Genomic DNA, 15,207 nt, shown 5'->3' with positions numbered 1-15,207 from the left:
TATTGCAAACGGTGACTTACATACTGGGTGCACTTGCCTAATGTTGACATATTAAGACATCTTCAGGGCCTGATACAAGGACAGAAAATGTAATTTTTTGGACATACTTTTCATAACATCCTTTGGTTCAAATGACTGGCATAATAAAAGCCAAAGTTTTCATTCCCTGAAGCTCCGAATAGCCGCTGTTTGGCCCTAAATAGGCACGGTAGAGCATAGATTTCCTTCTGAAAGTGGTGAGATTTGTTTTGTTTGTTTTGTTCAGAAGTAAACTAGAGGCTTTCCCATCCCTTTAGTCTTAGGTACTGTAAATTTTTGCTAAAATGGCTCACATGCTCCCTCTGAACTGCAGAGAATAAATTTATTGGGATTTTTCACTCTTCAGTTGACTTTTTAGTGTTCTTTTGTCTAATCACTTGTGGGAATTGTCACATATAGATTTATACTTGTTTATTCATAGAATCATAGAATATCAGGATTGGAAGGGACCCCAGAAGGTCATCTAGTCCAACCCCCTGCTTGAAGCAGGACCAATTCCCAGTTAAATCATCCCAGCCAGGGCTTTGTCAAGCCTGACCTTAAAAACTTCTAAGGAAGGAGATTCTACCACCTCCCTAGGTAATGCATTCCAGTGTTTCACCACCCTCTTAGTGAAAAAGTTTTTCCTAATATCCAATCTAAACCTCCCCCACTGCAACTTGAGACCATTACTCCTCGTTCTGTCATCTGCTACCATTGAGAACAGTCTAGAGCCATCCTCTTTGGAACCCCCTTTCAGGTAGTTGAAAGCAGCTATCAAATCCCCCCTCATTCTTCTCTTCTGCAGGCTAAACAATCCCAGCTCCCTCAGCCTCTCCTCATAAGTCATGTGTTCCAGACCCCTAATCATTTTTGTTGCCCTTCGCTGGACTCTCTCCAATTTATCCACATCCTTCTTGTAGTGTGGGGCCCAAAACTGGACACAGTACTCCAGATGAGGCCTCACCAATGTCGAATAGAGGGGAACGATCACGTCCCTCGATCTGCTCGCTATGCCCCTACTTATACATTCCAAAATGCCATTGGCCTTCTTGGCAACAAGGGCACACTGCTGACTCATATCCAGCTTCTCGTCCACTGTCACCCCTAGGTCCTTTTCCGCAGAACTGCTGCCTAGCCATTCGGTCCCTAGTCTGTAGCTGTGCATTGGGTTCTTCCGTCCTAAGTGCAGGACCCTGCACTTATCCTTATTGAACCTCATCAGATTTCTTTTGGCCCAATCCTCCAATTTGTCTAGGTCCTTCTGTATCCTATCCCTCCCCTCCAGCGTATCTACCACTCCTCCCAGTTTAGTATCATCCGCAAATTTGCTGAAAGTGCAATCCACACCATCCTCCAGATCATTTATGAAGATTCCATCAGGACAAAATGGTAGTGATTAAGTCAGTATCTTGTTTCTTTGCAAAGTGAAATCATCTTTCCAGTTAGATCAGACGTTCCTCCAAGGTACAACAGAGCAAGAAAGTACCATCCCTACACTCCACAAACAGAGGGCTTTATTTATTTATTTATTTGCAGAAGATTCAGGAAATTAAAAACACGTCACCTATTCATTCTTTTTAGGAACAGGGCCATATGAATTCTTAACAGCCTCCTTAGACTTCGTTGTTTTAGGTTAAAGACTGTATTAAGAAAGCTGTCATACCATACAGAGAGGATAAGCTATCAACATTATTCCACAGTATGTCTCTCTAAATGTGCATTACTTATCTGTAAATAAATGTATTTGGAATAAAGTATTCCATTACAGGCTTTCAATGGCAGCCTCTGCAGATGCAGCCTTCAGCAGGTGGGTCATACATGATACAGTCTATAATCCTTTTGTTCTATATATCTTTTATATATATATATATCTGTATATCTTTATATAAGTTACTGTTCAAGTTTCCATTGTCTAGGCTGGCATAATCGGGTCAAATGTTGAAACATAGTGAATTCTTCATCTTTCCAAGTCTATCTTTGGTAGGGTAGATATCCCAGTATGTTTTTGACGTTGTGGTCAAGTGTTTTTACTGAAAATTTTGTTATGTAGTTCTCTGGAGACCAAATGAGAAATAACAACATATTTTTATTTTAATTGAATAAGGCTAGCCAGTTGCCTCCTTTGGGTTTAGTGGAGTAACATTACAAGCGATTTGTGGTTTCTTGATCTTCACTTGCTGATAATAAACAGTTTGCTAAATTCTAACCTGGTTTAAGGGGACTAACTCTTCCATCCTAATCCTGACCCTGAGACTGACTTGTACAGTGAAAGTGCAATGTACAACCTCCTTGTATATTGATGTCTTCATCTGTAAAAGGGAAGAGAAATGCCAGGAGTCTTCTGAAAAATAGTGCTGTATAAATTATTACTATTAATTATAATAACTTTATGCTCCATTACTGCCCCTGTCTCTCCTTGGAAGGAGGGGGTCCTTGTCCCAACAATGTGACATTTTTCTTCGTTCAACATGGACAAAAAAAGAAATTCCACACAGTCTTTTGGCCTCGGTGAGAAAGGTGGCGGAGTCTAAAAGCATGGGGGCATGACAATCTGCGATTAGGCACTCAAATAGTAGTATGTTGGGAACCACATAAGAATCTAGATGAGGCAGTTGTGTGTTCCACAGTACTTTCTGTTGAATCATGAGGACAGGCTCTGGTTACATCTTTCTTTTGTTCGTTTGATAAGACACCCACAAAAATCCTTTATTTATACTTTTTGAAACATTTTCTTATAAAATGTAATAGAATGCAATTATAGCAGCATTAATTTTCAAAGTTTTTCCTGCCCTGTTTTCAGTTTAGTTGTAATGTTTCTTGTTTGTCTTTCAGTTAATTATATATCTTTTATTATATGTTCGTTCATTTTCAGAGATGAAGTGCATTGGCTATAGAGTAAAACATATATTTAAATTTTATTTAATATATTTAGTGAGCAAGTAGTTGCTTAAGGCCACTTGACCCAGGCAGGATGAATACTGTATTCTAAATACATTTCCTTACAGATAAGTCCTGTTCACCTTTACACTTCAGTTGATCAGTTCTGAAAATAAACTTTTAGTAATTAATTGGTCATTCTAAAACTAGATGTTCTAGAACAGAAAATGATTCCTTCACTATCTGTTTATTTACAAATGTGGAAAGAGATTTATCTTCCATTTTTCATCAGACAGGCAGTTAAAATGTAATGTTGCTGTTAAAAATGGTACTCTAGACAAATTTATTTTGCATTTCTGGTCTCTCTGTTCGAAAACTTTGAATTTTTTGTTGATAATAAACATGAAATAGCATCAGATGATAGCAAGCAAAAAATTGCCTATGTGTTTGTGTACACACAAAATTGACCTTTGTGATTCAGCTTAACATCTAAGCACCAAGAGCAGTCATTTGTTTTGACAGCAGAATTAATTGAGGCTAAAACAGTTGAAATTCCACTTGTATCAAGCTGTTCATTAGGAATTGCTCTCTGGCTTTAGTGCTGTCAGAAAAATAACTTGTCCTGCTATGATTAAATTGCAGAATGATGGTCGGTCCACTGCATTCAAGAGAGAGGTTGAATAAACTTTCTACTGTGAAAACAATTCAGAAGTGACACACTGCAAGGGGGGTCAGAATGTGCATTGATATCCAGCTGAGCTGTCAACTGGCGCTGAGCCAGGCACGCAAAGCTTTGTCATTTGAAGCGGCATGAGAGGCATATGCAGTTTTTAAAAAATTGTCCTCCTTTCATGCATGATTTCATGTCAAATTAAAAAAAACTTCTCAAAAACAAGGATATTGTCTTATCACATTGGTAACTACAAGTAGCTTTGCAATTTTTTCTTTTTCAATTTTATAAGTTTTAGGTTGATGAAAATTTTAAAAAGCTTGTGTATATTAATGTATATATAAACTGATTGTGAAGTAAAGCTAAATTTTTTTGCAATGAAGTGAAATGCAGTTCATAAAAGAGTAGATAATTTTAAGTAGAAAAAGTAATTTGACTATTTAATTTTGATTAATTTTTTAATGTGTCGGGATTTCCCAGTGTATTTACAAGAGATCTCAAAGGCTATTTTTGAATGTACAATATAATTCTATGTTTTCTTTGCCAGCAATATTGAAATAGTTTTTAAATTATTATTTGTCTCTCTTATTTGTTAAAGAATTACCTTGTGTATGTTTTTTATTTTGGGTTTTGTTTTTTGGGGTTTTTTTTTGCAGTGTAAGTGATTCTATCCCACTAATCTATAGTTGCAGTCTTAGCCAAAATTGTTTTCTTAGCCTCTCCCCCAAAGCATATACTAGTGACTTGTTGTAGCAACCTGTTCAATCTGGCTGACGAGACATAAATGTCTTCAAGGACATTAGTGCCACTTCATAGATTAATTAGGTAGCAAGTGTAAGATTGTTTTCATTTAAAAACCTTTGCGTCTGTTCATCTTCCTCAGAAATGAAATGCGTCCTTTTAAAGATATTCCTAATATCCACTAGACAAAAAACAATTTTATTGACATAGTTTATTTCCTTTTCCATTCAGGAATTAAAAAGTAAATTCTACATACATCATAGCAGTTGCAGATTTATATACCACTATTGAGCGTTATTGTTACAAAGAACAGAGCTGACCTGGCAGTTTTGGAGTGAGATTAATATTGCAGTATCTGTGGCCAGCCTTTTCTATCTTTTTGAAGTGTCACAAAACTCCATGCATTCACACACCTTTTCTAGCTAGAGGACAGGCAGTAGATACTCTGATACTCTAGGAGTGATGTCATGAGTTGAAGACACTGTGGCTTATTAAATTGATACTACTTGTAATAAATAAATTATTTCAAGTAGTAGTTGGTTAATTTCAGTAGAATTTGTCCATTGTTCTGATCACGTTATCTTACCCCTTCAGTCATCCTACCGACTTCCCCTTTTCCAGTGTATCAAGTTCAAGCTTCTTGTCCTTGCCCTCAAAGCCCTTTACAACTCAGCCACTCCCTGCTTATTTGCTCTAGCCTAATTGATGTATTGCTCCTGTCTTTTCCATACTATCAGTGCCTCTAGTCTAGCCTTATACACTCATTAGCTTGTTTCTCCCACATCTGTATCTGTGCTTCCCATGTTGTGCCCTATCTGGAATGCTTCTGGAATGCATACGTAGAAGCTTTCATTAACCTATCTTGAAACTGTTTTCTGATTAAGTGCGGTTGGGATAATTTATACCCAATTTCAAGAGCTTACTTATTTTGAGGCCCTCTCCTTGTCACAGGATATGCATCCAGACTCCCACTGATATCAAAGTAATTAGGATGCATATCCTATGGCAGGTCTGGCCACTGAAACTTTACATTTCTCATCCTTCTGCTTTGAAGGTTAGTGAGAGTGGTGAGCTATAGTTCAGCTTATTGTAAATGTGATAATTTTCCCTGAATGTGTCTCTTGAAACATTTTATTAAATTATATATGGACTTTCATTATAAACTTATTTTGAATGGCTCATAATTTTCTCAAATATCTTACTTTGAACCGAAACTTTCTGGACGTGGCCTCAAATTTTTTTTTAAAGTTGAAGGAAAAACATTTATAATTTTTCAACTACAAAAACAACTCATTCTGCTTTTCTAAAATGCTCCCCCCCCCCTTTTTTTTTTTTTTTTTGAGCCTGGCTGAAATTTTCTATCCTTGTTACTGTTTTCCTTCTTATCTCTGTTTTCTACAGTGTGCATCATGGTATTATCTACGTGCTTCTCATTTAGAATAGACCTATGTAGTAACTTCTTCAGTAGACTTTTTTAAAAAATGAAATGAACTATGTTGGTAGCATTCATTGAGTAATAGACTCCTGATTTGTGTTTAGAAGGAAAGAAAGACATAAGCAATTTCCAGTATACTTGAGACCATGTGTGGTACATCATTTCTGTTTAGTTTACAGGCTACATCATTATGGAGTATTTTAGACATGTAGTGTTTATTAATTAGGTGAGTGTGCACTTATATTACAATTACATTCCAGAGTTATATCAGTATAGACTTTTTTTTTTTTACTTTGACCAATCGCAGAAATTTAGCACACTGGTTAGTAGCTTTGAGCAGGGGGTTGGACTAGATGACTTCCTGAGGTCCCTTCCAACCCTGATATTCTATGATTCTATTATTAATATCTTTGTATTTTTTTAATGAAATGGAACAATTAATACAATGTTACTATTATACATTTTAAAAAATTCAGGAAATGTAAGTAACTGTTTCCTAATAAAATAACTCATCTATAATGAATATAAAAATATATAAACATTTAATAGTCTAATTAAGAATTTAAAATGCTACATAATAGTATGTGCAATGTGGGTGAATTTAAATTTCTCCTAGTAATGTAGCTTTTACGTTTTGTGACTTAATTATTAAATATGTTATGTTCATGAATTTAGTGTATATTTGTCATATAATAATAGAATGATTGCAGCACTGAGTTACAATTCTGTAGTTAAGAAAGGTTCTATTCAAGCTTTTCCCTCCCTTTTCGGTAAAACCATTGTCTGCAGGCTGAAACTATCCATGCTTGATCTGACTGAGTGATAGTTCAGGAGCTTTTTGCAAAGTGTGAAATTTAGTTCAACTGTTAGAATTATCAGAATAAGCCCAAAATAAATGCAAATTACAGATTTTTTGTGTGTGGAAATAACTCTCAAACAGCTTCATTTTAGAACCTGGAACTGGCCAAATCATAAGTCCATAGAGGAATAATCACATATCTATTTAGGAAAAGAGTATATATATAATTATTAGAGATATTAGTAATCAAAAATGAGAGAGGGAGTGTCTGTAATTAATTTTCCTAATATTTGGTGTTGCAAAAAAAAAACTTAAAACATTTACCAAACATTCTATTTTGGCCACTTTCATTTTCACATTGCTTTAGATTATATAGATGAGAGAACATGTTTTTGCCATTTCACATTTCATGTGCATGGTGGAATAGGGTTCCTTCTCATTGACATGAATTATGTTTCCTTATCTTAAGTAAGCCAGAAAGGAAGAGATTTCAGTTTTTCAATTATAATACAGTTAACTTACGTTCCTATTAATTTGTACTGCAGTAGCACCTAGAGATTCCGATCAGGGCCCCATTATGGCACTGATTCTGAAGACTTTGGCTAGCCAATCTGCTTCAGGAGATGGTTTAGCCCTCTCAGTACCAATACTACATCCTGTACCTAGAAACCATCACTTTTTCTTCTTTGGATGCTGTAGTGGATAATGCATCTTCACTGTTAGATCATTGGCTCCCAGGGTTATTGGCGTTAGCCTGTGCACCATTGGGGTCTATAAGCAATAGAGTTTGTGCAGCTAGGATCTCAGTTCACCACCTAAACAGATGTATATTTATACTGAGACTTCTTCAGCCTTCTGTGGTGACCCTGTGTAGGCTTCTTCCTTTGTCCTCTATTCAGTCCTTGGATATTGTGGAGTTGTTGATACAGACTTCTGTCTGCTTCATGGTGAGCAGGTGAACACATATACATCAACATCTCCATACAACCTTTACAAGAACAGGTGAAGCAATGTGGATTCCAGTGCCAGTACATGTAGATACTCACAGCTCTTCCTACCCTACGCAACATATGACAGAGTGACTGCCATCGAGCTGGCCACGTGCTTAGATGAGGTCAGCTCACAAATGAAAAATGTCTGGTTGAAGCGGAACCTGAAAAAGAGGAAGGGTATGTTGGTTGATAGAGGAAAGCACTTTGAGGTTTTTGTATTCACAGTGCAGACTCTATTGGCTGAAGATGCACAAACACAGTTAGTCCAATACACAGTTTAGGTGTGCTTCTGGATTTCTCATTGATGTTGAGCTGTCGAATAGCAGTGTCCATGCGTAACACCTTCTACTGTCGCTCGTTGCCTAGGAGATAGTGATCTGTTTTGGTGGATGATGATCTGGTCTCAGTTTTACACCCTTTTGTAACCCTCCGGCTGTACTTCAGCAGTGTCTATTCTTGCATCCATTTGTGCACTATATACACTTTGGTACATTCTAGTACAATAAGTAGTCTTCCTCAAGATACCCAAAACACGAGTAGAATAGATGTTTAAGTCTATTGAAATATCAGATATATTAGACTGTGAAATAATCTTCAAAGGCAGGTGGTAGCAGGTGGAATGGATAAAATACAGAAGCTGTGATGGGTTGTTAATGAAGTCTTAAAGTGTTGAAGTGTGATATCTTCTCTAATTACAGTATAATTTTGTATATTATACTGTTTAAAAAAACCTGAAACTTGCAGCATGCTTGTCTTACTCCTCTTATTCTGTGCCAAAAAATTTAAAATTCTGCATACAATACAGTATTTTAAAATTCTGCAAAATCTGCTATTTCATTAATCAAAATATAATCATGCCAGTTTCAATTATTTTGGTAATTTATTTCAAAATACTTGTCAGCAAGTATGACTGTAACAATACAGACAACAAAAGATTCCAGATTTTTTTTTTTTGACAAATAGATTCCTTACTAGGCATATTAATACAGAGCTTTGAGTAATAATTCATTTAAACTACAATACAGAAACGTAATTCTTGCACCCCTCAGAAGCAGTGCAAAGGCTTGGGGGAGTCAGGGGGTAATGGGGGAGCTCAGGGAAAGGTAAGGAGCCTGGGAATAAACCTGGAGAGTAAATATTGTGTGTGGGTGGGAGACGTACAGGTTTTTTGTGGGGAGGGTAAGGGATAGTTAGGGAGTTGGGGAGCCTCCCCCATGCAGACCCTGGCTCAGTGCTGTCACCCCACTAGCTGCTGTGTAGACCCTGTGGGACCCCTAGCCCCACCTCCTTCTCGTCCTCATTTAAGAATGACTCATTCATTTTGTAATGAGAACCAGTCAAAACAGTAAAAAAAAAAAAAATGCTCTAGCGCACCACTAGTATTTTTTGCATTTTTTCTAATCTAGATCAAATCATTCTGAAAGATGCACAACTTTCTTGTATTTCTAATACAGTAAAACTCAAAATATGACAAAAAGGCAGTCTCAAAGTATTGCTTATTACGAAAGCCTTCTTATAGTGAGAATGGGAACAACTTCTGTATTTAAGATTGTATAAATCTTTCCATTCTAACACCCTGTTTTCAGTGACTGTAATTTAGTTTCTCCAGGCTTGGATCTCTGCCTAAAAGTGACAGGTTTCAGAGTAGCAACCGTGTTAGTCTGTATCCGCAAAAAGAAAAGGAGGACTTGTGGCACCTTAGAGACTAACCAATTTATTTGAGCATGAGCTTTCGTGAGCTACAACTCACCTCATCGGATGCATTCAGTGGAAAATACAATGGGGGGATTTATATACACAGAGAACATGAAACAATGGGTGTTATCATACACAACTATAACGAGAGTGATCATTGAGGTGAGCTATTACCAGCAGGAGAGCGGGGGTTGGGGGGAACCTTTTGTAGTGATAATCAAGGTGGGCCATTTCCAGCAGTTGACAAGAACGTCTGAGGAACATCCGAGGGGAGGGATAAACATGGGGAAATAGTTCTACTTTGTGTAATGACCCATCCACTTCCAGTCTTTATTCAAGCCTAAGTTAATTGTATCCAGTTTGCAAATTAATTCCAATTCAGCAGTCTCTCGTTGGAGTCCGTTTTTGGAGTTTTTTTTGTTGAAGAATTGCCACTTTTAGGTCTGTAATCAAGTGACCAAAGAGATTGAAGTGTTCTCCGACTGGTTTTTGAATGTTATAATTCTTGATGTCTGATTTGTGTCCATTTATTCTTTTACGTAGAGACTGTCCGGTTTGACCAATGTGCATGGCAGAGGGGCATTGCTGGCACATGATGGCATATATCACATTGGTAGATGTGCAGGTGAACGAGCCTCTGATAGTGTGGCTGATGTGATTAGGCCCTATGATGGTGTCCCCTGAATAGATATGTGGACATGGTTGGCAGCGGGCTTTGTTGCAAGGATAGGTTCCTGGGTTAGTGGTTCTGTTGTGTGGTGTGTGGTTGCTGGTGAGTATTTGCTTCAGGTTGGGGGGCTGTCTGTAGGCAAGGACTGGCCTGTCTCCCAAGATCTGTGAGAGTGATGGGTCGTCCTTCAGGATAGGTTGTAGATCCTTGATGATGCGTTGGAGAGGTTTTAGTAGCTCACAAAAGCTTATGCTCAAATAAATTCGTTAGTCTCTAAGGTGCCACAAGTCCTCCTTTTCTTTTTACCTAAAAGTGGTAATTTATTTTAAAGTCTGAGAAGAAAAATAAGTTCTTTGGTTTGAGTATGGGATTTGAAAACAATACTTTTCCTACCTTACACATAATATAAATATCATGTGTGTTCGTACACACATGCAGAGGTTGGGCCCATTATAATATGCACTGTACAAACACATAGAAGGGACAGTCCCTGCCCCCAAAGAACTTAGGGTATGTCTACACTGCAATATAAGCCCAGGGTTAATGGGAATTGCATCAGCTGACCCACATTGAGGAGCCGAGCCCTGGGCTTGAGCGTCTACATTGTATTTTAATGCTGTTTAAGATTTTTCTAAATTATGCCCAAACCTAGGGCTCTGGGATCCACACCAAAGTGCGCAGACCCAAGTCAAAGTAACGAAATCCCAGAGTCCCTAGCATGTGCCTGTCCCTTCCCTGAAATGTGGCCACTTTAGCTCTAGGACTGTGGTGCACTGTGGGAAAGCTTTACTGCCTGCCCTACACTTGACCAGATAGCACCTCACAAAAGTCTTGATGAGTTTACTCTCCACTGTAAGCCCAGGAGGCTCTCTGATAGTGTGCTTACAGATCCGTGAACAGTAGAGAATGGGTTAACGCTGATTTGAGCTGCCGCAGTTTGCAAAGGTGGTGAGGGTGGCTTCCATTTTCAGTAGAGTGGGTAGCACATTGTTGGGATAGAGAGGAATAAGGAAGTTGTCCATGGAATTGTGGGATATTTCCAGCAGACTCCCAGGACCCGAGTCAAGCCGGACTTCATCTACCTTGTAAAGCAATAGGTCTTGGATCCTGGGTCCCGGCTTAATTAGAGCTTGGATCCTTCAGGGTCCTGGGACCTGGGGTCTGTGCCCTGGTTAGCAATGTTAGATGCAAGGAGGGGGGCCTCAAGCACAGGCTTACATTGCAGCGTATATATACCCTCAGTGTCTAAAGTGTAGTGTCCAGAATAGTGAACACCATTGTTAAAAGGATACTGACTGCTTGAAATCTATACTCTGTTTGAAACAATGAGTTACAAGTAATTTAAGTATTGCACCTGTCCTGATGCCTTCTGGTATTTTTGTCATGTTTACAATATTTTCTCTATTTTTAAAAAAAATATTTGTGTCTCTGCTCTTGCAATATAAAAGACCAACCCAAACAAAACGATTTGTCATCAAAATAATTGACCCTTCAGGGTAAACAGGAGAGCTAACTACAAACAAGGAGCTGTCAAATGCACAAAATAAACTGGGGAAAAAAAGAGAAGAATAAACTTGAATAAAACAGATTTGTATGCCACTGTAGTGCTGGAGCCATGTCTTTCTTTCCCATTTTGACTTTTCGTTTCTCTTTTCTTGTTAAAAAAACATTAAATTAAAAACTTAATATTAATATAATAATATGTTTGCAAATTTGAATATACAGTCAATAAAAGGTAAAAGTTTAGGTGTCCTAAATGCAGTGTTAACTTAGCTACTTTGAATGTAACATACATTAAATTTTACTTGCAATATTCTTATTGGTAGTCACACACATTCTGTATGGATCCGGACCATGTAATATTGTTGCCCTGATATCTGAATATTCAAATTTGAAACCTTACTATCATGTTAGTTATTTAATTATATGTTTATCATTATATTTGTATGATTGTGCAACTTAACTGATCACGGTGCAGTTAGGGGTGTCTGAGATGTAAACTGGATCTTAACAAGACTATTCAGAGTTAGGTAGTATCATTACTTCACGTACCTTGTCTCGCTAGTATCCTGAGACCAACACAGCCACAACAACAACTGCAAACTAAACTATCCAGTCTGTTTGGAAGAAAAAGATGCCACTTTCAAAACATCTCAGAAAATGCCTTTTAAAATTAAAACTAATAGCTAAATTAGATTTATATTAATGTTCAATGTTCTTCCTTTAAGGCCTTATCGAATTTGAAGAATGCAACACAGCTAGTGCAGTTGAAGGTGAGTTCCTGCAGTAAAGTTGTTGCATAATTTTGTTAATGTCTGCATGAGGATATATCTGTATAGATAGATATTTTTTAAATGATGTGTGTGTAAATTAAAAAATGGAACACAGGGTATGAAGGGTATTCAACACATTACATAAAACTGTTACTCTACTTTTAAATCATTTGAAAGGCTAATAAGTAAATGATATTTTTGGGTAATGCATTATTTGTTTTAAACTGATATTCAAGAAAACATCCAATACCACTATTTTACACTCTTTATGTACAATTGCCAAGGGATCAAAATGTTTCTTATAAACGGCTGTACTTCCATCCATAACCATTTGGTTGTGATCCCTAGTCTGGCCCTCTGTTTCTAGAATATTGGACCTCAAATGATTGGATAACTTCCAAGTGTTAAAGTAAATTGCCAAAACTACAATGGAAGGACTTTCATAATATTCTGACAGTTGATCAGGGAAGCACCATTTTGAGACCTATAGTTTTTTAGTTTGATAAGGGACAAGAAAAAGAGTGCTTTCTGAAATAGACTAGATGGAAAATGAATATCAGATCATACACTGAAGAATTATTATTTCTCCAGAGGGGAAGGATTGCATCAGTTTGCCTCCTTTTTATTTTATAATTGGCTGAGTTGTAGCTTCCTGATTATAAAAGGACACTAGTTTTCTCAGCCAGAAAATTTCCAAGACTGGGGAAATCCCTCTGCTGTGTCCATGCACCTAATGTGCTACTAGTAAGGGGAACATTGTCATTTCGTAACATTATTTTCAAACTGGGAGAACAGTTGACTTATTGTTCCAGATATCCAGATTATAAAACTGCCTTCCTAAAAATACAACTTGCTTTAAATTAAGAGGATATTTGGTAAGACTGGAATAAAAGGCATAGTTTTGCATCCTACCCAGCTGTTTGTGGAGGCATATAGTCAGTCCCATTTTTTCAGATCTGTGGAAGAAGTAAATCCAGCATAAATCCAGGAGAGGAGTCTGATATTGTGTCTGATTAAAACTAATTTTGACACATAAGATCATTATAAAATAAAACTTGTAGTAATTATATTTGTATCATGTACAATTCAAAGTCAGTTTTACTATGCAGAACATATTTATTGTTATGATACAAAGGACTTTAACCTTTGGAATAATTTTTATTCAGTTCCCTATTTTGTTGTAAGTATGCTGCAAATCTTTTGACTCCACTAATTTAGTTCCAGGTTTACAAGGGAAGTCAGACTAGTTTTCCTCCTTGACTACTTATTGCAGCATTTGAAAGGTTTAGGGTTTTGGCAGTTGAATAAACTAGATGGTCTGTGGTATTGCCCATTCCATGCTTCTGATAATTTATTAATACAATATAGAAAACTACAATAAGACTCTGTGGCATGTCGTCTTATTTTATAAAGCTTTTTTTTGTAGAGGAATCTTCATGACATTTACTGCTGTATTGTCAGTTTTACCCATTCTCTCTGAAATGCCCACCGTCTTGCATTGGTGTAAATAATATAAGATTATGGATTCATTGAGCAGTATCCATCAAATCAGCTGTAAATCTTACATACCCTCTCCCCCAAATTAGCGGGGAGAGAGAATCAAAAACAAATCTGAGCCATTTAAAAAAAAGTATTCAAAATAAATGTATTAAAGATGGACATAAATGTTATGTTAAACAGAATTGTAAATGTTAAACAGAGAATTGTGTTCGTAAATGTATTATCTATATTGTTAAATATAAATTCACTTGGTGGTCTTCTAATGATAAACATTTGTTCTGTAGGGATCAAACCAAGGAAAAGAAAGGCATTTGGTTTATCAGGAATAATTAAGAAAGAAAAAGATGCAGAATCTGTGTAAGTAGATTTCAAACCCAGAGCATTCAATCCTAAGTGAAAATGGAACAACGTAATTGTGGAGATAAATATTTAGCTTTAAAGTTGTGTGTGCCTAAGTATTTGCAGGATCAGGGTCTTAGTTTCTCTCTTTCTGAAAAGACCCTTATAAGACCCTTATAAGCAACAGAAGAGCAGAATAACCTTTAGCCACTTTTTTCAAGGGAATTGTTTTATCAGTATGAGGTATTAGATGTTCTATCAGAAAGTGAATTTAAAAAAAATTCAAGTTTGGGATGTCCCTTTAAGTATGAGATAATTATGACTCATACATTGTCATATGAAGTTTCTAGAAGCATAGGAAAATAAAATTTTATTTTGGAATGAGAAGGAATTTTCTTTTGAAAAAAATTGAATTCATAAATATTTGCTGTGTGCTCATAAGCAAAAAACTTTTTTAGACAAACATTCTGTACAGTTTAAAAAATTTTGAAAGGATAAGTAGATGAAAACTATGTACAACCAGATATATGTAAAATTGTTGCCAACATATGTTGTGCCTTCCTTTCATCTGCTTTCTTGTAAAGTAGCCATTTTGATTCTATGTAGCTTTCTTGTGTGAATGGGGTTACCCAAGTTCAGTAGTTATTAACCCTCCTTGAATTTTTTGCCAATAGAATTATATTTTGACCTTAACTATGGTTTATTACACAAATTAATCTCATATTCCATATTACTCAATTGTTAAGTTAGCTTGTCTCAGACCAGGAATCTCATTCCCTGAGAAACTTCATTCCTTGGATGCAATGGAGTAATTCAGTTTTATCTAGAAAGAATGAAGATTTTCAGGAACACTTAGGGCTCTTCATATTTTTTTTCCAGGGGTTCAATAAAGAGGCCAGAAGCCTCCAAGTCAACTGTCGCCAGGTGGATCAATGATTATATCTGCCTTCTGTACAAGGTCATTTTTCCTCTCAATTTATAATTGAAGGATAGTCATTTCTCAGACAGGAAGGGCTGGGACATTGGCTTCTGAACTGTGTGAAGCCACTACATGTATTTTTACAGAGTTATCCACGATTATCAGTTAGATCTGGATACACTGAGTGACTGTCTTCAGGCAAAATACATTTCATTCAGCATCAGAAGGAAACTGGCCTCGTTTTAAAGCTCTTATGCGCTACATTCTTTTAGGAAC

General features: G+C 36.7%; 1 protein-coding gene across 5 annotated transcripts in view; it reads left to right on the top strand.

Annotated features, from left to right (window-relative positions):
* FCHO2 (FCH and mu domain containing endocytic adaptor 2) overlaps window positions 1-15,207 on the top strand; it is a 234,000-nt gene that overhangs the window by 129,383 nt on the left and 89,410 nt on the right. For all 5 annotated transcript variants that reach the window (XM_048849328.2, XM_048849325.2, XM_048849326.2 and 2 more), the window contains 2 exons: window positions 12,129-12,173; window positions 13,958-14,030. In XM_048849328.2, the coding sequence (XP_048705285.2) occupies window positions 12,129-12,173; window positions 13,958-14,030 (118 nt within the window). The remainder of the gene's footprint in view (window positions 1-12,128; window positions 12,174-13,957; window positions 14,031-15,207) is intronic.

This window comes from Caretta caretta, chromosome 5 (genome assembly GCF_965140235.1).
Source record: "Caretta caretta isolate rCarCar2 chromosome 5, rCarCar1.hap1, whole genome shotgun sequence".
Taxonomy (NCBI): domain Eukaryota; kingdom Metazoa; phylum Chordata; order Testudines; family Cheloniidae; genus Caretta; species Caretta caretta.
This window is presented reverse-complemented; position numbering and strand designations above follow the sequence as displayed.